This window comes from Cucurbita pepo, chromosome LG04 (assembly GCF_002806865.2).
Source record: "Cucurbita pepo subsp. pepo cultivar mu-cu-16 chromosome LG04, ASM280686v2, whole genome shotgun sequence".
Lineage (NCBI taxonomy): Eukaryota > Viridiplantae > Streptophyta > Magnoliopsida > Cucurbitales > Cucurbitaceae > Cucurbita > Cucurbita pepo.
Genome location: NC_036641.1, coordinates 6,116,301 through 6,141,039, shown reverse-complemented (window position 1 = coordinate 6,141,039; position 24,739 = coordinate 6,116,301). Strand labels below are relative to the sequence as shown.

General features: G+C 38.3%; 3 protein-coding genes and 1 long non-coding RNA gene across 4 annotated transcripts; 3 read left to right on the top strand and 1 right to left on the bottom strand.

Annotated features, from left to right (window-relative positions):
- Positions 1-325: 325 nt before the first annotated feature.
- Positions 326-1,051, bottom strand: LOC111792541 (auxin-induced protein 15A-like). The gene has a single exon (XM_023674058.1). It carries the CDS (start codon positions 710-712, stop codon positions 410-412), a length of 303 nt encoding a protein of 100 aa, XP_023529826.1. The 5' UTR covers positions 713-1,051; the 3' UTR covers positions 326-409.
- Positions 1,052-4,797: 3,746 nt separating this feature from the next.
- LOC111792406 (U-box domain-containing protein 52-like) lies at positions 4,798-11,215 on the top strand. Its single transcript, XM_023673832.1, has 9 exons — positions 4,798-5,267; positions 6,708-6,829; positions 6,922-7,130; positions 8,292-8,337; positions 8,411-8,705; positions 8,833-8,934; positions 9,033-9,461; positions 9,533-10,288; positions 11,009-11,215. Exons 1-9 carry the CDS (start codon positions 4,935-4,937, stop codon positions 11,093-11,095), a joined length of 2,379 nt encoding a protein of 792 aa, XP_023529600.1. The 5' UTR covers positions 4,798-4,934; the 3' UTR covers positions 11,096-11,215.
- A 4,933-nt stretch (positions 11,216-16,148) lies between these two features.
- LOC111792542 (auxin-induced protein 15A-like) lies at positions 16,149-16,605 on the top strand. The gene has a single exon (XM_023674059.1). It carries the CDS (start codon positions 16,203-16,205, stop codon positions 16,497-16,499), a length of 297 nt encoding a protein of 98 aa, XP_023529827.1. The 5' UTR covers positions 16,149-16,202; the 3' UTR covers positions 16,500-16,605.
- A 4,240-nt stretch (positions 16,606-20,845) lies between these two features.
- Positions 20,846-22,322, top strand: LOC111792557. Its single transcript, XR_002814814.1, has 2 exons — positions 20,846-20,898; positions 22,043-22,322. It is a non-coding gene; the product is annotated as an uncharacterized LOC111792557 (long non-coding RNA).
- The last annotated feature ends 2,417 nt before the right edge of the window (positions 22,323-24,739 follow it).

Genomic DNA, 24,739 nt, shown 5'->3' with positions numbered 1-24,739 from the left:
ATTACCTCGGGTTTCGGGTTTCGGGTTACGACCCATTCTAGGTTTGTCCAAATTTTGTCGGGTATTGGATTTTATACCTAAATTTTAATTTTAGTGCGTGATGATAAATATTTTGGATGGATAGGTTTAAAAAAAAATATATATAATTAGCGATAATTTAAAATTTTAACGTGATTTAATTAGCATAATTTGAAAAATTAACGCTTTCATTTAAATTAAAAAAAAAAGGTGAAATTAAGAGTTGGAACTCGAAATGGTAATAATAATATTAATAATAATGATTGATTAGGAAGAACAAACAAAATTAACAGATTAACAGAGGGAGCGGCTTTGATTGAATCTCTCATGTTAATAAAAATCGAACCAGAGAAGTGTCGGATTTGGGATGAAGAAGAAGGGGATTGCAAATCTACGAACAATTTAGGGCAGAAGTTAAGGTGATGAAGTAATCTTCGGTACAAGGAATGGTGAGGCCGCCCATTGGATGATCGAATCCAAATTCCTCTTCCGCAAGGTTCAGCAAATCCTTGAACAATGGATGATTCAGGTACGATATCGGAATCACAAATCTCTTCTTCTGCATTTCGCCTACGTACACTGCAAAATGCCCTTTAGGAACATTCGTCACTGTCGATCCAATCCCCTGTTTTGCCGTGAAAGTTCTCTGCAGCTTTTGCTTTGCATTTGCTATTCCTGTCAAGTGGACTCCCATCTCTGTATGATTTTAGAACAAGGAAGTAGAGACTCTGGTTTGAATTGCCTTTTGAAATGGATTTCAAAGGACTTGTTATGGTACTTGTTTATGTGCTTGGCTTTGAATGAGTGTTGTATGTGTGTGTGTGTGTGTGTGTGTGTGTCTATATATAGAAATTTTGTCAAGGATTGGATCATGGATAAGTAGGAAAGTAAAGAGGGATAGAAAACATCAGGTGAAGAAGTTGGCAATTTCTCACATGGTTTGCCTTGTTTATTATGCAAAACATATTGGCCTACCATACCATTTGCTTGCACAAATTTGTAGAAAAGGAAAAATTTGAAGACAAATTGTGAATCCTTGAGCCTCTAATCAAATGAAGCACCAAATTCATGGATGGTGGGCATGTTCTTGGCAACATGTAGTATGTTTACGAGTAAAAAAGTATTTAAGTTTCATTTTTAGTTTACTTGCTTAAGCTATGAACTTCGACTGCTTTAGTTGCTTGCTATCTTGGGGCTTGTTTTTGTTCTTTTGTTAATCTCCTTTGCCAACAAACTAATCAGCCTCTGTGGGTTCATCTGGTTGACTCACGGGTCCCTCAAGTTGAAAAAAACAATGCCTCAACTTGTTCGTTTCTTTCTTGCAATCAAATAAATTATGCATATGTATTCTGTGAGATCTCACATCGGTTGGGGAGGAGAACGAAACATTCTTTATAAGGGTGTGGAAACCTCTCCCTAGCAGACACGTTTTAAAAACCTTGAGGGGAAGCCCAAAGAGAACAAGATCCGCTAGTGGTGGGCTTGGGTCGTTACAAATGGTATCAAAGTCAGACATCGAGCGATGTGCTAGCGAGGAGGTTGAGTCCCAAAGGGGGTGGACATGAGACGGTGTGCCAGCAAGGACACTGGGTCCCGAAGGGGGGTGGAATAGGGGGTCCCATATCGATTGGAGAAGAGAATGAGTGTCAGCGAGGGCGTTGAACCCCGAAGGGGGGTGGATTGTGAGATCCCACATCGGTCAGGGAAGAAGAGAACGGANAAATGAGACTCAATATTTTGACTGCTAATTTTTATTTATCTAAGCTGTTTTCTTTCACTCATATAACTATCTGATTTAGTTCATTAATCCGAATAATGAATATAAAAATGAAGATATCTATTCATCACCCCTTTTCTCAAAAAAAAAGGGGGGAGAAGTTTATGTCTCAACGAATCACACGTAGAGATATTGATAATACACATAGAGTTAATGGTATTTCATAACTAATTGATTGAGCAGCAGCTCGTAGACCACCTAAAAAGGAATATTTATTATTGGATCCATATCCTGACATAAGAAGGCCGATGGGAGCAACACTTGAAATGGCAATCCATAAAAAAACACCGATCTGCAGATCTGCTAAAACAAGGCGATAACCAAAAGGAATTACTGAATAGCTTAGTAAAATTGATATGACTGCTATGGATGGTCCGATACTGAATAAACGCGTATCACCTCTAGATGGAAGCAGATTTTCTTTAAAAAGTAGTTTTGTGCCATCTGCTAAAGCTTGAAGAACTCCCAAAGGACCAGCATATTCAGGTCCAATACGTTGTTGTATCCCGGCGGATATTTCTCTTTCTAACCATACAATTACTAGTACGCCGATTGTGATTCCCAATACAGTAGTCAAAATAGGGACAAGCACCCATAGAATTCCATAGACTTCTTTTAAGAATTCCAATCTCGAAAAAGAATTGATATCTTGGACTTGTGATGTATCAATTATCATTTTAACGATCAACTTCTCCCATAATGATATCTATGCTACCTAGTATTGTCATAATATCAGCCAATTTCATTCTTTTAACTAACTGAGGAAGAATTTGCAAATTGATAAAACCCGGCGGGCGAATTTTCCATCTCCAAGGAAAACCACCCTGATCCCCTATCAAAAAAATGCCCAATTCCCCTTTTGGGGCTTCGACTCTCACATAAAGTTCTTGTTTCGCCAATTCAAAAGTTGGCGAAGGTTTTTTACTAATGAATCGATAGTCAAAGTCATTCCATTCCGGAGACTGTCCTCGATCAAAAGATCGTATTTCTAAATTTTCATAAGGTCCCCCTGGAATTCCTTCCAAAGCTTGTTGAATAATTTTTATGGATTCCGTCATCTCACCAAGTCTGACTAAATAACGAGCTAATGAATCTCCTTCTTTTTGCCACTGAACTTCCCAATCAAATTCGTCATAACACTCATAATGATCAACTTTACGAAGATCCCATGGTATTCCGGAAGCTCGCAGCATTGGTCCTGATAACCCCCAATTTATTACCTCTTCTCCAGAAATAATGCCTACTCCCTCAACTCGTTCTAAAAAAATAGGATTTTGTGTAATAAGTTTTTGATATTCAGCAACCGCTGTCAAAAAATAATCGCAGAAATCCAAACATTTATCTATCCATCCATGAGGTAGATCAGCCGCGACTCCCCCGATACGAAAATAATTATGACCTAAAATACTCCTCCCTAATTGACCTCCCTTGATCGAGTTGGGGTTGAGCCGAGGGAGCTAAAACACTCCTCCCTAATTGATCTAGTATTGACCTCCTAGATGTTAATAACATCACCACATTGACTTCAATGGTGCTCACCGCACCCATTTCAACAATGTTGTTGAAGAACTATATCTACCTCTCTTTCTCTTTCCCTTTCCCTCTCCCTCTCGTGTTTATAATAAGTTTTTTTTTAATGTATTTATAAGATGTAAAAATGTTTATTTATTAATTTAAATATATTTTTTGATTTTTTTTGTTTTATAATTTCCTTTAAAAAATATCCACATTTTCATAAAATTGAGGCATTGATTATTTTGCTAAGAATTAATAAGCACAAGTTTATTTTAAATTGATTAGAATTTTAATAATTCCAAATACTACACTAATGTTATAATTTGTAATATAATTGTTGTTATTGTAATTTTTTTTTTAATCTAAAAATGTTATTTAACTTTAAAAGAAGAAATTACGAAGTTTAGTTTTATAAATACTAATTTAGATATTTATTAACGGTAATCATAACAATCACACATTATATTAATATTAAAATTAGAATTGATGAGATTCATACGCTAAATGATATATTATTTTTTAATAGATTAAATTATTCAAAATATTCGAACATATTTTTTTAATATTAAAAAAAAAATAAGAATATTTTTAAAATTATTATATTACCTTTTAACTTTCGATAAGTATTACAAAATTATTATCAAAATATAAATTTATTAAAATATTATACGAAAAGTTAAGATGGTTGAATGTTGTTATTTCAAGCAAGAGAATATTTGAAATGTTTATAACTATCGATATATAATTATTTAGATATATCAATCGATACATATCTATAAAATTCTAAGGCAAGATATCTCCCATCCTAATATATATATATATATATTTATTTATTTATAAGTAAATAAAAATACAATTCTAATATATAAATAATATTGTAATTTTGACTAAATTATAAAAAGAAAAATAATATTGAATTTTGCCTATTAGTTAACCTTCTATAAATGTTTCAAAACTATCGTTGAATTAGAAAAATTTGTTAGAATGTTAAATAAAAAATTGATACGGTATGGATGATTTATAAATATTTTTGCTATCCCAGCATAGGTGACTATCATCGACTAGATAGCAAAAACATTAAAAAAGTTGGGTGGTGGCTATCGTATAGCAAAAACATCCAAAGTTACGTGGCGGCGGTACACGCAGACGACGATAAGAGGGAAAATAAGAATGAGTGTCCCGATTGGAGGAGTTACAGGAGATAGAGATGAAGAGCATGGAGGCATGGTCAATTAGGTTACTTATAGATCAGCCCTCCTCTTAATCAAATCATTTTTCTTTAATCATTCGTTAATCCAATCAAACATTTGAGGGAAACACTAGGATTAATCAAATAAACAACATAATTAATTCAAATTCAAATTTGACATTATCCATTTTGGGGAAAGCCAACAATCCATGCCAAAAATAGTGATCTTCGTCAATTTTGCTCAACAAAATGTGCCTTAAATTTATGGCATTCAGACAAATCCTATATTTGCGCACTCCCCTGAAAAATTTCAGACCCTCCTCCAAAGAGAGAGAAAGTAGCACTAAATTCCTCTCTCTCACTATATCTATAGATGTAAATATGCATACAAAAACCCCCAAAAAACCAAATTAGTTGCTTACCAAAATTTCAACTATGTGGCTGCAGAAAGGAAACAGCGTGAATGGCACGAAAAAGGGAGGAATAGCCGGAAGAGGAAATGGATTGGTGGCGATCGGCGTTGATAGGGAAAAAGGAAGCCAAAATGCTCTCCGATGGGCCACCGAGCATCTGCTCGTCAAAGGTCAAACCGTGATATTAATCCATGTAGTTCAGAGACCTTCCAGTGCGGCTGCTTATTTGATTGGGGGAGCGATTATTTGTAATAGCGATGGCAGTTTCGCCAGTAATTCCCCTCGTAAACAGCAGCTCGAGATGCAGACTCGTGACATTTTTCTCACCTTCCATTGCTATTGTACTCGTAAGGATGTGAGTTTCTGTTGAATCATTCCATTTTTTTTTGCTATGTTTTGATTAGTTTTGTTTCTGATTCTGATATGAATGTCTGGTTAGGTTAGGTTAGATTTATGTGTTTTTGGACTTCATGCCTTTGTGATAAGGATTCAATTTGGATTATCTTGTTGATCGAATATCTTTGTTAGGAATCACGACACTCCACAATGGTATGATATTGTCCACTTTGAGCTCTCGTAGCTTTGCTTGGGCTTCCCCAAAAGGCCTCTTATTCCTTACTTATAATAAACGCATGATCATCCCCTAGATTAGCCAATGTGGGACTCCCTCTCAACAATTCTCACCTTGAACAAAATACGCTATAGAGTCTCCCTTGAGGCCTATGGAGCCCTCGAACAACCTCCCCTTAATTGAGGCTCGACTCTTTCTCTGGAGTCATCGAACAAAGTACACCCTTTGTTTGACACTTGAGTCACTTTTTACTACACCTTCGAGGCTCACAACTTCTTTGTTCGACATTTGAGGATTTTATTCACATTGCTAAGTTAAGGGTATGGCTCTGATACCATTTAAGAATCACAACTCTCACAATGGTATGATATTGTCCACTTTGAGCATAAGCTCTCGTAGCTTTGCTTGGGCTTTTCCAAAAGGCCTCAAACCAATGGAGATGTATTCCTTACTTATAAACGCATGATCATCCCCTAAATTAGCCAATGTAGGACTCCCTCCCAACAATCCTCAACAATCTCACGGCAAGAACATTTGTTTGAGATTTGAATCACTCCACAAGTAAGATCGATCATGTCTAGCTTGAATGATTCTAAACATGCAATCTAAACATATCCCTAATGATAAACAATCACTCCAAAGGAAAGTAATATTCAGATTACCTTGTTGATCAAATATCTCAAGGCAAAAACACTTGTTTGAGATTCGAATCACTTCACAAATACGATTGATCATGTCAAGCTTGAATGATTCTAAACATGCAATCTAAACTATATAGAATTGCAAATAAACTTAGACATTGGCTAAAAAAAAGCAAAAATGCTCATTTTACTACATTTTTAAAGTCTGTTTTATAAAGATAACATACATGGTTTTATGGCCATAATTAACCATATACTTTATGGCCATAATTAACCACCATGTAAATAAGTTTTAAAATACATTAAAGAAACATATAACTCTAAACTATGATCCACCCAAAATTTATAATAATGAAACTTGTTTCTTCCTCCATGTAGCATGAATTGAAACATCTTTGGATAATTTTGACAATATTTTACTCACATCTTCTTTGAAGATTATATTGCATGATTGATGTCTTGGTTCATATCCTCTTGGCACGAGAAAAAGGAAACTAGAAACAAGAGTGCTACCAAATGAGCTTGAAATGAATAGGGCAGGGGTTTGTTAATGTTGATTGTTCTTGTTTTTTGGTTTGTGAAGATTCAATGCCTTGATATCATATTGGAAGATACTGATGTGGTGAAAGCGTTAACTGAATACGTCTCGTATAGTGCGATCGAAAACTTGGTGCTTGGGGCTCCATCGAAACATGGATTTATGAGGTAGTCATCTTGATTGATTCACCTTTGGTTGAGCGTTTTTCATTCCAATTTGTCCAAATTCTTATGATGGCCATTTGTGATATTTAAAACAGGTTTAAGTCGTCGAGCATGGGGAGTAGTGTGTCGAAAGGGGCACCGGATTTCTGCACTGTATATGTCATCTCAAAGGGAAAGGTGTCGTCGGTGAGACATGCCACTCGCTTGGCTCCCGCTGCTTCTCCTCTACTAGACCATTTGCAGAAGTTATCGAAGCCGATCGTAAAGGGAACGGGCACTCCTCAACATAAGTTTAATTTAAGAGGTTTGTTCTTCATGATGAACTAAATTCCTAGCATTTTGTGTATGGCATATGAAGTAGTTTCATTATGGTAAGTTCACAAATTTGTTTTTGAATTATTTATTGTGAGATCCCACGTCGGTTGGGGAGGAGAAAGAAACAAAACATTGTTTATAAGGGTGTGGAAACCTCTTCTTAGCAGACACGTTTTAAAAACCTTGAAAGGAAGCCCGAAATGGAAAGCCTAAAGAGGACAATATTTGCTAGCGGTGGGTTTGGGCCGTTACAAATGGTATTAGAGCTAGACATCGGGCGATCTGCTAGTGAAAGGTTGAGCCTTGAAGGAGGGTGGACACGAGGCGGTGTGCCAGCGAGGAGGCTGGGCCTCGAAGGGGGTGGATTGTGAGATCCCACATCGGTTGGGGAGGAGAACATAATATTCTTTATAAGGGTGTGGAAACATCTCCTTAGCAGACGTGTTTAAAAAACCTTGAGGGGAAGCCTAAATGAGAAAGCCTAAAGAGGACAATATCTGCCAACGGTGAGTTTGAGCCGTTATAAATGGTATCAGAGCGAGACACTGGGCAATGTGCTAGCGGAAGGCTGAGCCCCAAAAGAGGGTGGACACGAGGTGGTGTGCTAGCAAGGACGCTGAACCTTGAAGGGGGGTGGATTGTGAAATCCCACCTATGTTGGGGAGGAGAACGAAATATTCTTTATAAGGGTGTGGAAACCTCTCATTAGCAGACGTGTTTAAAAAACCTTGAGGGGAAGCCTGAATGAGAAAGCCTAAAGAAGACAATATCTGCTAGCGGTGAGTTTGAGCCGTTATAAATGGTATCAGAGTCAAACACTGGGCGATGTGCTAGCGGAAGGCTGAGACCCAAAGGAGGGTGGACACGAGGTGGTGTGCTAGCAAGGACGCTGAACCTTGAAGGGGGGGTGGATTGTGAAATCCCACATATGTTGGGGAGGAGAACGAAACATTCTTTATAAGGGTGTGGAAACATTGAGGGGGAAGTTCAAAAGGAAAAGTCTAAAGAGAACAATCTGCTAGCGGTGAGCTTGGGCCTTTACACGTTCGGTAGGTTAATTTGAGTTATGTTTTTCCCATCAACACCAGCTTCATCTCATTGCTAATTCAAGGATGAAGTTAAACCACACAACTAATTTTCGTGTGTGCAGATAGGACATCATTCAAGCCTCGGAATTTTCAAGATGAATCAATCAAGTAAGCTATGGAAGTCCAAAGATATGCATAGACTTTCTTTCTAAATTGATGCTTACATTGCAAATGGAATCAGGCCAGAAATATCTCAGGGAGTGGATAGAACTTCTATTTCCAAATATAGTGGAGGGTTCTCCGAGTCAGAATCCGACATATCCTTCATAAGCTCAGGAAGACCAAGCACGGATCGTACTTCTTCTGTTGCACTTGACTATGAATCCGCCCCACTGCAATATTCAAACAGCTCAGACCAAAGCTTTGCATCTCTACCATTTAAACCAAAATGGACAGACCACAATCAACTCAATGATTTCTCATCAGTTTCAGATGAGAGCTGCAGGACATCATTTTCCTGTTCTTCTCAGAACTTGGTCAGTCTATATTATGAATGGTTCGATTTTCGCCGATAGATTTCGTAAATGTATTGATAAAGATATGAATATGAATGGAAATGTGAAGATATGATCTAAATGTGGTCAATATTTATGTATCACACAGGATGAAGCAGAGCTTGAAATGAAGAGGTTGAAGCTAGAGCTTAAACAAACTATGGAGATGTACAGTACAGCTTGTAAAGAAGCACTAACAGCAAAGCAGAAGGTATATATATTTATATATGTATGTATGTATGTATAGATTTAAGTCATTTATCCATTGTTAAGATTCAAAATTGGGTTATAATAAAGTTTTCAACATAGGCAAGGGAACTAAATAACTGGAGATGTGAAGAAGAACAGAAACTAGAAGAGGCGCGGCTTGCACAAGAAGCAGCAATGGCTATTGCAGAGCAGGAGAGAGCGAGATGCCGAGCAGCGATGGAAGCAGCTGATGCAGCTAAGAAAATAGCCGAGTTAGAATCATATAAAAGAGAAAATCTAGAGATAGAAGCACTTAAAGAAGCAGAGGAAATGCAAAGAGCATTGAAAAATCTTGCACAAAGTGACATCAGATACAGGAGATATACAATTGAGGAGATTGAATCAGCAACAGAAAATTTTGCACAATCTCGGAAGATAGGGGAAGGAGGTTATGGACCTGTTTTTCGTTGTCGTCTTGATCACACATCGGTTGCGGTCAAGGTTTTGCGCCCCGATGCGACTCAAGGAAGGGAACAATTTCAGCGAGAGGTGAGGAACTTAGAACAACTTTGGGATCATTTTGTAAGTGTGAATGATTTAGCTAGATGTTATAAATGCAGATTGATATATTGAGTTGCATAAGGCATCCCAACATGGTACTTCTTCTTGGAGCATGCCCAGAATATGGCATTCTAGTGTACGAGCACATGTCGAACGGAAGTTTGGAGGATCGACTCTTCCGAAAGGGGAACACCCCTGCTATTCCTTGGCAGTACCGGTTTCGAATTGCTGCTGAGATTGCTACTGGCCTTCTGTTTCTCCACCAGACCAAACCAGAGCCATTAGTGCACCGTGATCTCAAACCAGCTAACATATTGCTAGACTACAATTATGTTAGCAAAATAAGCGACGTTGGTTTGGCTAGACTTGTACCCGCCGTGGCCGAAAATGTAACACAATGCTACATGACTTCTGCTGCTGGAACTTTCTGCTACATAGACCCTGAATATCAACAGACTGGAATGCTTGGGGTTAAATCTGATGTCTACTCATTAGGTATCATGTTGCTTCAACTAATTACAGCCAAGCCGCCCATGGGGTTGGCTCACCAAATTGCTCGAGCTATTGAGAAGGGGACTTTGGCGGATTTTCTGGACCCAGCTGTGGATGATTGGCCAGTGGAACAAGCACTTTGCTTTGCAAAATTAGCACTTCAATGTGCAGAACTTAGACGAAAAGACAGACCAGATCTTGCCAATGTTTTGTTGCCAGAACTTAACAGATTGAGAGAGTTTGGTGAGGAGAGAATGGAGCACCTGTTGTCAATGGATAGTTGTGGATCTTCGGGCGGATTTAGCCATACATCAACGGAGCAGGTTAGTATGTAAGACTGTGAGATCCCCATCATTTGGAGAGGAGAACGAAGCATTTCTTATAAGAGTGTGGAAGCCTCTCTAACATACATGTTTTAAAACCGTGAGGCTGACGGTGATACGTAACGGGCCAAAATGGACAATATCTGCTAGCGGTGGGCTTGGGCTGTTACAAAGGATATTAGAACTAGTGTCACTGAGCGGTATGCTAGCTAGGATGCTGGACCCCCAAGGGGGGTGGATTGTGAGATCCCACATCAGTTGAAGAGGAGAACGAAACATTCCTTATAAGGGTGTGGAAACCTCTCTCTAACAGATGTGTTTTAAAACCGTGAGGCTGACGGCGATACGTAACGAGCCAAAGCAGACAATATCTACTAGCGGTGAGCTTGGGCTGTTACAAATGGTATCAGAGTCATACACTAAGCGGTATGCTAGCAAGGACACTGGACCCCGAAGGGGGGTGGATTGTGAGATCCCACATCGGTTGAAGAGGAGAACGAAGCATTCCTTATAAGGGTGTGGAAACCTCTCCCTAACAGACACGTTTTAAAACCGTGAGGCTGACGACGATATATAACAAGCCAAAGCGGACAATATTTGCTAGCAATACAACAACACTAACCGAACACGTTTGATAGTCATCTCTAAAAATGAATAAAAATACGTTTGATAATCATCTGGTTCTCCAAAAAACTTATTAACGTAAAACGTTGATTGCAGGATGTAATGAGCGATCCACAACTACTGATGATTTCAGGAAGTTCGAAGAGCCAATCTAGTGAATCATCACAGGTAGGAGGAGAATGAGGTAAGAGTTATTTATTGATGCTGAAAAAGAGCATTGAAATTTGTAAACTATTATAGGATTGATGTAAAATACCATACTACTTGAACAATATATCACCACCTATTGGCCTCTTGACCTAACCAAGGTGCAGTTACATGTATATAAAAATTACATGTATATAAAAAGCAAATATTGAATATAAAGTTGATACCTTTGTACCTTATGTTGCCACTTTTCTCCGCCCATTCTCCATCAAAACATCATTGCTCAATATCTACTCCATCATGTTCCTTCAAGTGATGTGTATGCACTTGGAGATTGAGAGCTGTTAATACATATTAATTTGAACACTTCAAAAAAGGGTAAATGGGTTAGTTAGTTTGACCAAGTTCCCGACCGTTCTTTGACTCGCTAGTGAAATCGGACCAACTCTAGCAAAGCAGTCAACGATTGATTTTGAGATGTTGTCTCCTTCTCCACCTCGAATCCTCTCTCAATTTCGACATTCACCCATCTTTCATAGGCATGTGTGGTGTATGGTTTTCATTTTTCGACCTCAACAGTGGAGTCACTTACTAGATATTTTTGTTGATAGACGATAAGAGTGAAGAAAATTTTACCATACCCTTTAAAATCTTAAAGGATACTCGAGAAAAACAAATTAAGAAGTTATAGGTTCGGAGATTATGAGAATGGTAAGACTTAATCTTTCTTCGTTGTTTTTTCTTTTTCGTTATTCGTCTCGTTTCATTTCTTCAATGTAAAATATCCTTTCTTGTTCAAAGAAGTTGTAAAGCTTAACGTATTAGGATTTGTGTCCTATAGTCACGTAGTTTATAAACATTCTTAGTCATGAATACCTTACTACGTACAAAATTATATAAATTTATGAAAAAATAAGGTTTGATTAAAGAGGTAATTGACGAACAAGTAGATCATGTTCTCGTCAGGGGTTGTATTTTGTTAACGACACAACCCACTTTCACGGAGGGAAATTATCTTTCTGATTTTGCTTTTCTAAGGAGCTTTCCTGTGAGATCCTACATCGGTTGAAGAGGAGAACGAAACATTCCTTATAACAGTGTGGAAACCTCTTTCTAATAAACGCGTTTTGGAACATTGAGGGGAAACCCAGAAGGAAAAGCCCAACGAGGACAATATTTGCTAGCGGTGAGCTTGGACTGTTACATTTCCACTCACCTTAGTTCTTTTGTTCGATGTTCTAAAAAGTGCAAAGAAACCGTCTTTGATCGTAGACAATATTCTCATACTCAATTATTTGAAGAACATGAAGATTCAACAGGAAAAGAACAAACTTAATGAACAACAAATATGAATGAAATAACACTTGGTATCAACATTAGTAGTAGTAGGATAGCTTTTGAAGTCAGGTATAGACCATTGGTGCTAGTTCTTTGGAACAACATTTTGCTCCATTACTTGTCCTGAAATGAAAATGGATCAAAATGAATATTGATAAGACAATTGAGATTAACGATAATATTAGGAACACAACGAAGAAGAGGACAAGGAGGATGTTAGGAATCACGACTCTCCACAATTCTATGATACTGTCCACTTTGCGCATAAGCTCTCATGGCTTTACTTTGGGCTTCCCTGAAAGGCCTCCCCTTAATCGAGGTTCAACTCCTTCTCTGGAGTCCTCGAACAAAGTACACCCTTTTTTCGACACTTGAGTCACTTTTGACTACACCTTCGAGGCTCACAACTTCTTTGTTCGACATTTGAGAATTCTATTGACATGACTAAGTTAAGGGCATGACTCTGATACCATGTTAGGAATCACGACTCTCTACATTGGTATGATATTGTCCACTTTGAGCATAAGCTCTCGTGGCTCTACTTTGAGGTTCCCCAGAAGGCCACATACCAATGAACATGTATTCCTTACTTATAAACTCATGATCATTCCCTAAATTAGCCAACGTGGGACTCCATCCCAACAATCCTCAAGAGTCTTCCCCTCGAACAAAGTACACTATAGAGTCTCCCCTGAGGCCTATGGTGGAGCCCTCAAACAGCTTCCCCTTAATCGAGACTCGACTCGACTTCTTCTCTGGAGTTCTCAAACAAAGTACACTCTTTGTTCGACACTTGAGTCACTTTTCACTACACCTTCAAGGCTCACAACTTCTTTGTTCGACATTTAAGGATTCTATTGACATGGCTAAGTTAAGGGCATAGCTATAATACCATGTTAGGAATCACGACTCGAGTAGGAGAAGGAGGATAAGGAGGATGAGTTTCAAAAGTACCACAACCTGAGTGAGAAATAGGCAGAGACTGTCCACTACCAACGCCAACTTGTTCTTCACCATGATATCCAGATGCAAGAGAAAGATAATTCATATCAGAATTAACAATAGACAGAAAAGCATTATTCTGGGATGCAACCATTGCAGCAAGGTGATGTGGAGGGTGGCGTCCATGAAAATTATAGTTCATACGATTGAAACAATCGAGCGCAATATGGCCACGACGTAAACAAATCTGACAAGATGAATGATTATTAGCAACAACCAACTGCTGCTGTTGGGAAGAACCACCACCGCGACCTTGAGTATCAAAAGAAGAACGTCCATGTCCATGTCCATGTCCACGACCTCGAACAAAGTTATTATTAAAAGTAGAAGCATAAGACATAAGAGATTGAGAAGAAGCAAGTAAAGCAGTTGGTTGTTTACACAAATCATCACGCTTAGACTGTTTTGCAAGAGCTGATTCCTCAGCTTTTAGAAGAACATGAAGTTCTTCAAAAGTAACAGGCGTAGAACGCGTACGCATCGACGTTCGAAAAGTATTATACTCGGTTGGAAGGCCATTTAGAGCATAGATAAGAAGATCCTCATCATTGACAACAGTAGAAACATTAGCAAGCTTGTCCTTGATCTCCTTAATCCGTTTAATATAGGCATCAATAGATTCATCAGACTTCTTGGAAATAGTTTGTAGATCAGACTTCAAATTCACTACATTAGACCTTGAACTAGAAGAATACAGCTTTGCAAGAACATTCCAAACCTGTTTAGAAGTAGTGCTACCAACCACATATGCCAAAGCCTCAGGTGAAAGTGTAGCATTTATGACTGTCATAAGAGCTTGATCCTTAGCAAACCAATCGTCGTACGAAGGATTCGATATCGGACATGGTTGAGTACCATCAATAAAGCCAAAAAGTTTATGAGCTTTCAAAAGTGTTGTCAACTGAAACTTCCAAAGGACATAATTCGTCGAGTCGAGCTTTATCGATATCAGGTTGCAGATGTTCGACAACAGAACAATCGGTGAAAGCAAGTTCGTCTCGGTCGAAGAAGAGGATGAACTATTCGAGGAATCCATATGACATAAGAAGAAACACTCAACAAAGGAAGCTCTCCAGTGTTATTTTATTCCAAGGCCTGCTTATAAATAGGCAATAAACCAGGCTAACTTGATAGAGACATGTCTTTCATAACTTGATATTCAAGAAAGGAATGCAAGTTTCACATTCAAGTCAATCTTTGATGAGTTGATTGAATTTTTTCAAAGTACTTTTCAGTGAAAGAACTGTTGATGAAATGGAATTCAATCAAGAGTTTGAATTTTGAAGCCAAAATATCTGATGCAATACTCATACCTTCTGGCCTGATATGGAGTGGCTACTCATTTAGGAATCTCTCAAACTGAAACTTCAAGAAATGGATATTAATTAGTTTAGACACTATCAATTGCTTAAGTGGCTAAGTAATGTGATTAACAGAGTATTGGTTCTATTTATCAACCACTGAATAACCAAATGACTAATAGAAACAAATCTAAACTGTTCACCAAGAAATGGTAGCTGAACAAGCAGAACCTGTTCTTGATGAAATACTATTTCCCTAGTTTAGACGTTTTCTTTATTTGATCATACACAACAAAAAAGAGATGCAGGGGATGCATGGGAATGTCGGGGCTAATCAGGTCCTGAATTCGGATTGTTGAGGATTGTTGGGAGGCAGTCCCACATAGGCTAATTTAGGGAATGATTATGGGTTTATAAGTAAGGCATACGTCTCCATTGGTATGAGGTCTTTTGGGGAAGCCCAAAGCAAAGGTATGAGAAGCTATGCTCAAAGTGGACAATATCATACCATTATGGAGAGTCGTGATTCCTAACATGGTATCTTAGCCATGCCCTTAACTTAGCCATGTCAATAGAATCCTCAAGTGCTGAACAAAAGAATCCTCAAGTGCTGAACAAAAGAATCCTCAAGTGCTGAACAAAGAAATTGCTATTCTCAAAGGTATAGTCAAAAGTGATTCAAGTGTTGAACAAATGGTGTACTTTGTTCGAGAGCTCCAGAGAAGGAGTTGAGCCTCGATTAAGGGGAGCCTCGATTGTTGAGGATTGTTGGGAGGGAATCCCACATTGGCTAAAAGGAATACATCTCCATTCGTATGAGGTCTTTTGTGGAAGCCCAAAGCAAAGCCATGAGAGCCTATACTCAAAGTGGACAATATCATACCATTGTAGAGCGTCGTGATTCCTAACACGGATTTCAGATGACAACAAATGGAAATACAACTCAATTTTTTTCACTTTAACACTTGTTAGTGAAAGAGGGATTGATTGAATGGTTGATGAGATGATTGACTTATGAAGAGCAAGAATGCTCTATATATATACAGAGAATACATACCATTGTTTTAGTGGTACCACGGTATCCATGCTAAAGAATTTTCAGAGCTCTCAACTAAAACTAACAACCATCAAGGTTTCTTAGCTGAAATCTTTTCTTTTGAAGCAAGAAGTAACAGACAGCTATTAAATGCAATTAAAGTTTTGTTGTAGCAGAAGGACAACAAGGGCTTGAATGTCTCTGATATGTCCATAGTCCCATTAAAATTTTAGAGGCTAACTCAACTCACTTCTCCAGTTGTTATTTGGAGACAAAAGTAGGACATGATGATGACCATATATCACATGAATTTGAAACTCTCATAAAGGCTTGGAAGGCCCACTCATGTGATAGGTCATAAGCAAATCTTCATCTATATAAAGCTTTAAGTAATTGGGTTCAAATCAACAAGAGTCTTCCATATCCTCTAAGAAACTCATTACTTCTCTTTGAAACATACTGTGATATGGGTTTCCGTTTGCCTAGAATTGTTAAGGCTAAGCAAAGTCTTCGACGATCTTCATCGTCTGGAAACGGAGCATCAGCGGTCGACGTTCCAAAGGGGTACTTTACAGTTTATGTTGGTGAAGAACAAAAGAAGCGTCTTGTCGTTCCATTATCTTACTTGAACCAACCTTCATTTCAAGATTTGTTGAGTCAAGTAGAAGAAGAATTTGGATATGATCATCCAATGGGTGGCATCACTATTCCTTGCAGTGAAGACGTTTTCCTTGATCTCACTCGGAGTTTGAATGAGTCATGAAGTAGAGAGATTAACATCTATTCTAGATAGATTGTACAGAAAAAGGATTAGAAGAGTACACAATGTAAACAATTTTGAAATGAGAAAACTTGATTGGTTGAAACTATTCTTTAGTGTTCATAATTCTTTACATTACTGAAACTAGATGATTTAACAACTTAGAACTTTAACGATGACTATCCCTTGTAACATGGTTCATGTTACTTACTTACTTTTCGCTTCAAAGAATGATGATTATCCCACAGACCAACACGGATCCTTTTAGAATGTTTTGTCTTCACTCACATTCTTCCTAAGAAAATTCTGAAGAAGCCACCCAACATAAGATTGCTTCAAACAAAGCACGTTTAACTCTAGAATTCCTATCATTGAGCCACCGAAAGGAAGGTGCTCCGTGTTGGTATAGACAATGACTTCAAATCTTTGAAATCTTTCTCAAGCATCCTATCCTCATAATCTCTCATATAGATGTGGTCTTAGTTCATTCATGTACCCCTCCTTTAAGCGGTATCACACTAATACTCATAAATCTACCACAGATTTAACTGGGATCCATGCAAGGTTGTTCTCCATGCAATGGTGTCTGAGATTGTACACCTTCCAATGAGAACCATGTTATTGATGATAAGTCAGAAAACAAAACCATGTGCTATCCATAAATGAATCTAATAGTTTGCTACTATTTTTCTTCAGTTTTATTCGAAAGCGAGGTCATTTTTAGGACGTTCGTTCTTGAATGGTTGTCGAAAATTTGTATACCAACAGATATAAAGTCACAATCACTACCAATTCATTATCAACCACTTTGAGAACATACCCATGTGATGATCCGTTTCCACTGTTCCTCCTGCAGTGGCACCAACATTAGCTTACCCACATTCTTGTGGACTTCTTGACCATTTATTGGTCATCTATTTATACACATTATGTGATTTTATACCCATATCATATCTTCATATTCTTTGTAGGGACATCTTTTCTTTTTGAAGTTTTCTGACACAGTATTCAAGATCAAGAGAGGCAAACATGGCTATCAGACTAATTTATGTCATGTAGATTCTTGGCCGAGTAGCTTCAATTGCTGCAGAATCTTCTTTGGAAGAAACACGCTGTAGGCAATTCCGAAATCAGTTTTGATACCTGTTCTTGGTAGAACAGCTAGAAGGCAATTGACTCAAGAGTCTGCAGATATCATTCAAGAAAGTTGGCCATTCCTGTATTACAGATTTTTCAGAAACTCCAAGACTGAACATTATTCTCAGGCTTGAAAGAGCTCAAGTACTGTATAATTCCCACAAAATCCTGCAAGTAAATGTCCAATCTCCTGATCGGTGCATGAAAGAAGTGCAATATTCGTCATGTTATGCACAACAGGCTCTCTCATATATCTCCATCCTGTTTATAACTATTTGTACCTCTTAAGTTCGTGTTGTACCATGGTAGCGACCCGGTTGGTCTGTCAAAGCGGCAGATTGACGCTCCATATCAATCAAACTTGGAAAGTTTGTCCCATTCTCTAAGATTTTTCAGAGTGCTCTGCTAACACTAACAACCAACAAAGTTTCTTAGCTGGAGTCCTTCCACATAGCTATTAAATGCAACTAAAATTTTGTTTCACCACAAGGACAACAAGGGCTTGAGAAACTCTGATATGTCCATTATGCTATTAAAACTATAGAGATTTGTTCAACTTTCTTCTCCAGTTGTTATCTGTAGACACAAGTAGGCCATGATGTTACTCCACAAGGTATACAGAATGACCAAATATTTCAAATTCTCATAATGGCTTGGAAGACACATCATGTGACAGGCCATGGCCTAATGTCTCTCTAGAATTGAATTTCATCTCCCTACCTTATCTCTATCTTTGAGAAACTTAAGCCTCTCATCTATATAAAGCTCTTCTTATATGGATTCACAACCAACAAGAGTCTTTCCACATTCCAATTCTCAAAAGAAATTTCCTCATATTTCTTTTTGAAACATATTACAACATGGGTTTCCGTTTACCAAGGATTGTTCATGCCAGACAAAGCCTTCAACGTTCTTCATCGACAGGAAATGGAGCCTCTCCGAAGGCTGTCGATGTTCCAAAGGGGTACTTCACCGTTTATGTTGGTGAGGTAGAAAAGCAGCGTTTTGTCATCCCACTGTCTTTCTTGAACCAACCTTCATTTCAAGATTTGTTGAGTCAAGCAGAAGAAGAATTCGGATATGAACATCCAATGGGCGGCATCACAATTCCTTGCAGTGAAGACGCTTTCCTCAATCTCACTCGAAGTTTGAATGAGTCATGAAGTAGAGAGATTAACATCTATTCTAGATAGATTGTACAGAAAAATGATTAGAATAGTACAGTGTAAACAATTTTGAATTGAGAAAACTTGATTCGTTGGAACTATTGTTAAGTGTTCATAATTCCTTACATTATTGAAACTTAATGAGATCCATGTTATTGATGATAAATCAGAAAACAGAAGCATGTGGTATCCATAAATGACTAATATATACTGTTACTATGCCAACAGATATATAAATTGGCTATTTATCAGTTTGAAAACAAACCCATGTGATGATTTTTGCTACATGTTTCCACTGTTCATCGTGCAGTGGCACCCACATTTTGAAGACTCTTGACCATTTGTTGGTCATCTATATATATACACATATTATATGATTCTATATCCATACAAATCTTCTTTTGTGAAGCTTAAATCTTCTTGCACAGTGTTCAAGATCAAGAAACATAAACATGTCTATCAGACTACCTCGTAGCTTCAAGTGCTGCTGAATCTTCTTCAGCGTCCAACTATGTTCCAAGAGGGTACATCCTGGTCGAGGTTGGAGGGGAGCAAAGAAGGGGTACATAGTTACTTGATAGTTACTTGAGTGAGCCATGTTAGGAATCACGGATCTCCATAATGTTATGATGTTGTCCACTTTGATCATAAGCTCTCATGTCTTTTCTTTGGGATTTCTGAAAAATTCTCATTCCAATGGAGATGTATTCCTTACTTACAAACTCATGATCATCTCCTTAATTAGCCAATGTGGGACTCCCTCCCAACAATCCTCAACAATTCTCCCCCGAACAAAGTACACTATAGAGCCTCTCCTGAGGCCTACGGAGCCCTCGAACAACCTCCCCTTAATCGAGGCTCGACTCCTTTCTCTAGAGCCCTCGAACAAAGTACACCCTTTGTTCGACACTTGGTCACTTTTGACTACACCTTCGAGGCTCACCACTTCTTTGTTCGAAATTTGAGAATTCTGTTGACATGGCTAAGTTAAGGGAATGACTCTGATACCATGTTAGAAATCACGACTCTCCACAAAGACACCTTCACAAAGCTTTGCGTTGGGAGAGGGTAGAGGAGAAGAGAGAGGCTGAGACAGGAAGGGAAGCGAGAACTAGGGTTTAATACCAAAAAGAATTTGGATATGATCTTTGGATGGGAGGCCTCACAATTTGTGGCACTTAATAAAGGAGGAATACAAGAATGAACTGAGACCACATTTGATTGAGGGTGATCCTCAGAATATGATAGTTACGAAATGCTGAAAAGAATTTTAAGTTATTACTTATACCAACAAGACACACCTTCATTTTCAGTGTAGCTTGGAGCAATTCTATATTTAGTGACCTCCTAGGACATTTTCTCAGAAGTATGTGAATGAGGACAAAATATGCTAAAAGAACTCATGTCGATTTGTGAGAATAGTTGTCATTCTTAAAAGCAATTCGAGACAAATAGGTAACCTGGTCATGTCGCAGAGTCATGTCGTAGAGTCGCAGAGTCTAACGTAAGTACAACTCTTTATGGAAAACACTCACACTCAATCAATGGTTGAAGCACCAACTTCATATTCCAAGGACTTTCAGAAGGTTGGCTTGTTATGAAACTCTAACATTAGAATACATCAATATCTTGTTATGAATGTTGGATTCTTCATCCAAACAACAAATGCCATGGGATGCCTCTTCCATTCTCTACTAACACCAACAACCAACAAAGTTTCTTAGCTGGTTGTCATCTAGAGACAAAGGTAGGCCATGAAGTTTGTGCCTAAAGTATACAATATGGCCATTGATCACATGAATATGATATCCCCATAATGTCTTGGAAGACAAATCCATGTGATTGCTAATGACTCATATCTCTCTACCATTGAATCTCATCTTCCTATATAAAGATCATGCAGTTGAGCTCAAAATCAACTCATTCTCCACATTCCAATTATCAAAAGAAATTTTCAGCTTAGTAACGCCATGGGTTTTCGGTTGCCTGGTATTGTTCATGCTAAGAAAAGTCTTCAACGATCTACATCAAGAGGAAATGGAGCATCTCCAAAGGGCGTAGATGTTCCAAAGGGGTACTTTACAGTTTATGTTGGCGAGGTACAAAAGAAGCGATTCGTCGTCCCACTGTCTTGCCTGAACCAACCTTCATTTCAAGATTTATTGAGCCAAGCAGAAGAAGAATTTGGATATGAACATCCAATGGGTGGCATCACAATTCCTTGCAGTGAAGAAACTTTCCTCAGTCTCATACAGAGTTGAGGGATTGATTTACAAAAGTAGATAGCAGAGGACAATGATTAGAATAGCATACAATGTATAGTCTTTACATTTTTGAATGAGAACTTGATTCTTTGAATTCAATCTGTTGTTTAGTGTTTATACTTCTTTCTAGTTAAGAATTTGTTGGTTGAGGGTCCCTATGACAAAGGCTACCAAATTTCTAATTAAGAGACTAATTATTGTGGTTGAGAATGGCTTACCATGAAGCTAGACTGATATTAGATTATCCGCTCCATACTTCGGATTAGGATTTGGAATCCGGATTCTGATGACCCTGAATTCTCCTAGGACATGGTTTCTTGTTTCTAAGAGTGAAGACTATCCCCACAGATCAATACGGGTCGTTTCATCATGCTTATTCCTTACTCATATGTTTCATAGGAAAATTCCCACGAGGTCACCCAACATAGGATTGCTCCAAGTAAAGTACTCATAATTTTGGGAGTTCTTATAACTGAGCTGCTAAAAAGGAAGGTGCACGTACCGGTAGTGACTTTAATTCTTTTAAGTTTTTCTCAAACATCCTATCCTCAAGATCACTTGAATTTGAATGTGGTCTCAGTTCATTCATGTATGCTTCCTTTACTCGGGTATCACACTAATAATCATAAATCTACCACAAATTTAAGTGGGATCCATGCAAGGTTGTTCACCAAGCCATGGTAGGTGAAATTGAACACCTTTCAATGAAAACCATGTTATTGATGATAAGTTAGAAAAACAAACCATGTGCTATCCATAAATGACTCTAATATTTTGAGAACATACCCTACCAATTCATTATCAACCACTTTGAGAACATACCCATGTGATGATTCGTTTCCACTGTTCCTCCTGCAGTGGCACCAACATTAGCTTACCCACATTCTTGTGAACTTCTTGACCATTTATTGGTCATCTATTTATACACATTATGTGATTTTATACCCTTATCATATCTTCATCNGTTTATGTTGGCGAGGTACAAAAGAAGCGATTCGTCGTCCCACTGTCTTGCCTGAACCAACCTTCATTTCAAGATTTATTGAGCCAAGCAGAAGAAGAATTTGGATATGAACATCCAATGGGTGGCATCACAATTCCTTGCAGTGAAGAAACTTTCCTCAGTCTCATACAGAGTTGAGGGATTGATTTACAAAAGTAGATAGCAGAGGACAATGATTAGAATAGCATACAATGTATAGTCTTTACATTTTTGAATGAGAACTTGATTCTTTGAATTCAATCTGTTGTTTAGTGTTTATACTTCTTTCTAGTTAAGAATTTGTTGGTTGAGGGTCCCTATGACAAAGGCTACCAAATTTCTAATTAAGAGACTAATTATTGTGGTTGAGAATGGCTTACCATGAAGCTAGACTGATATTAGATTATCCGCTCCATACTTCGGATTAGGATTTGGAATCCGGATTCTGATGACCCTGAATTCTCCTAGGACATGGTTTCTTGTTTCTAAGAGTGAAGACTATCCCCACAGATCAATACGGGTCGTTTCATCATGCTTATTCCTTACTCATATGTTTCATAGGAAAATTCCCACGAGGTCACCCAACATAGGATTGCTCCAAGTAAAGTACTCATAATTTTGGGAGTTCTTATAACTGAGCTGCTAAAAAGGAAGGTGCACGTACCGGTAGTGACTTTAATTCTTTTAAGTTTTTCTCAAACATCCTATCCTCAAGATCACTTGAATTTGAATGTGGTCTCAGTTCATTCATGTATGCTTCCTTTACTCGGGTATCACACTAATAATCATAAATCTACCACAAATTTAAGTGGGATCCATGCAAGGTTGTTCACCAAGCCATGGTAGGTGAAATTGAACACCTTTCAATGAAAACCATGTTATTGATGATAAGTTAGAAAAACAAACCATGTGCTATCCATAAATGACTCTAATATTTTGAGAACATACCCTACCAATTCATTATCAACCACTTTGAGAACATACCCATGTGATGATTCGTTTCCACTGTTCCTCCTGCAGTGGCACCAACATTAGCTTACCCACATTCTTGTGAACTTCTTGACCATTTATTGGTCATCTATTTATACACATTATGTGATTTTATACCCTTATCATATCTTCATCTTCTTTGGGCACACAAGTAGGCCATGAGTACTTTACCAACCTTCATTTCAAGATTTGTTGGTGATGTACAAAAGGGTACTTCACAGTCTATCTTCAGTGCTAAGAAGCGTTTTGTCATCCCACTATCCTACTTGAAGTTGTTCTACATTGTTCATAGTTCTTTTCATGAACAAAGCGAAGCATCTAACCGGCTACTTCTTTTCAACGTGGAAAAATTAGAATTGGCACACACTATACTTCAAACAGGGAGAGTATGATGTAAATATTACAATTTCAAAAGCGAACAAACTTCGGAAACAACACTTGTTTGAGATTTGAATCACTCCACAAACAAAATTAACCATGTCAAGCTTGAATGATTCTAAACATGCAATCTAAACTACATAGAATTACAAAGAAACTTAGCCCTTGGTTAACGGAAATCACAAATGCTCTTTGTAACAGCTCAAGTTCACCACTAGCAGATATTGTTCTCTTTGGACTTTCCCTTCCGGGCATCCTCTCAAGGTTTTAAAAGGCAGTATGGTAAGGAGAGGTTTCCATACCCTTATAAGCAATGCTTCGTTTTCCTCTCCAACTGATGTGGGATCTCATAATCCACCCCCGTTGGGGCCCAACATCCTCACTAGCACACCACTCGGTCTCTAGCTCTAATACCATTTGTAACAGCCCAAGTCCACTGCTAACAGATATTGTCGTCTTTAGGCTTTCCCTTCCGGGCTTCCCCTCAAGGTTTTAAAACGCGTCTGGTAGGGAGAGGTTTCCACACCCTTATAAACAATGTTTGGTTCTCCTCTCCAACTGATGTGGGATCTCATAATCCACCCCCGTTGGGGCCCAACATCCTCACTAGCACACCACTCGGTCTCTAGCTCTAATACCATTTGTAACAGCCCAAGTCCACTGCTAACAGATATTGTCGTCTTTAGGCTTTCCCTTCCGGGCTTCCCCTCAAGGTTTTAAAACGCGTCTGGTAGGGAGAGGTTTCCACACCCTTATAAACAATGTTTGGTTCTCCTCTCCAACTGATGTGGGATCTCATAATCCACCCCCGTTGGGGCCCAACATCCTCACTAGCACACCACTCGGTCTCTAGCTCTAATACCATTTGTAACAGCCCAAGTTCACTGCTAACAGATATTGTCCTCTTTAGGCTTTCCCTTCCGGGCTTCCCCTCAAGGTTTTGAAACGTGTCTGGTAGGGAGAGATTTCCACACCCTTATAAACAATGCTTCGTTCTCCTCTCCAACCAATGTGGAATCTCATATCTACCTTACAAAGATAACATACATGACTTTATATAGTCTCAAAATGAAAATCCTTGACCTTTCATGAGTCATTTCAAGAGTGCTAACTTACTTTATGACCACAATTAGTCACTAGGTAAATGAACTTTAAAGTAAACAAAAATTCTTAAAATACCATAACTTTAAATTATCATCCACCCAAAACCAGTGACCATCTAAGAATAAATGAAATCCATCTTCCTTGAAGTACATATCGTATGATTGAGATATCTCGGTTCATATCAGTTCCTTTTAAGAACATCCATACGACCCTTAACAACAT

Excerpts from the sequence above, each read along its gene's own strand:
- LOC111792542 (XM_023674059.1), top strand. The coding sequence starts at position 16,203 with ATGGGTTTCCGTTTGCCTAGAATTGTTAAGGCTAAGCAAAGTCTTCGA.
- LOC111792406 (XM_023673832.1), top strand. The coding sequence starts at position 4,935 with ATGTGGCTGCAGAAAGGAAACAGCGTGAATGGCACGAAAAAGGGAGGA. Across the intron at positions 8,935-9,032 it reads CACTAACAGCAAAGCAGAAG|GCAAGGGAACTAAATAACTG; the intron begins GTATATATATTT and ends TTTTCAACATAG. Across the intron at positions 9,462-9,532 it reads GGGAACAATTTCAGCGAGAG|ATTGATATATTGAGTTGCAT; the intron begins GTGAGGAACTTA and ends TTATAAATGCAG.
- LOC111792541 (XM_023674058.1), bottom strand. The coding sequence starts at position 712 with ATGGGAGTCCACTTGACAGGAATAGCAAATGCAAAGCAAAAGCTGCAG.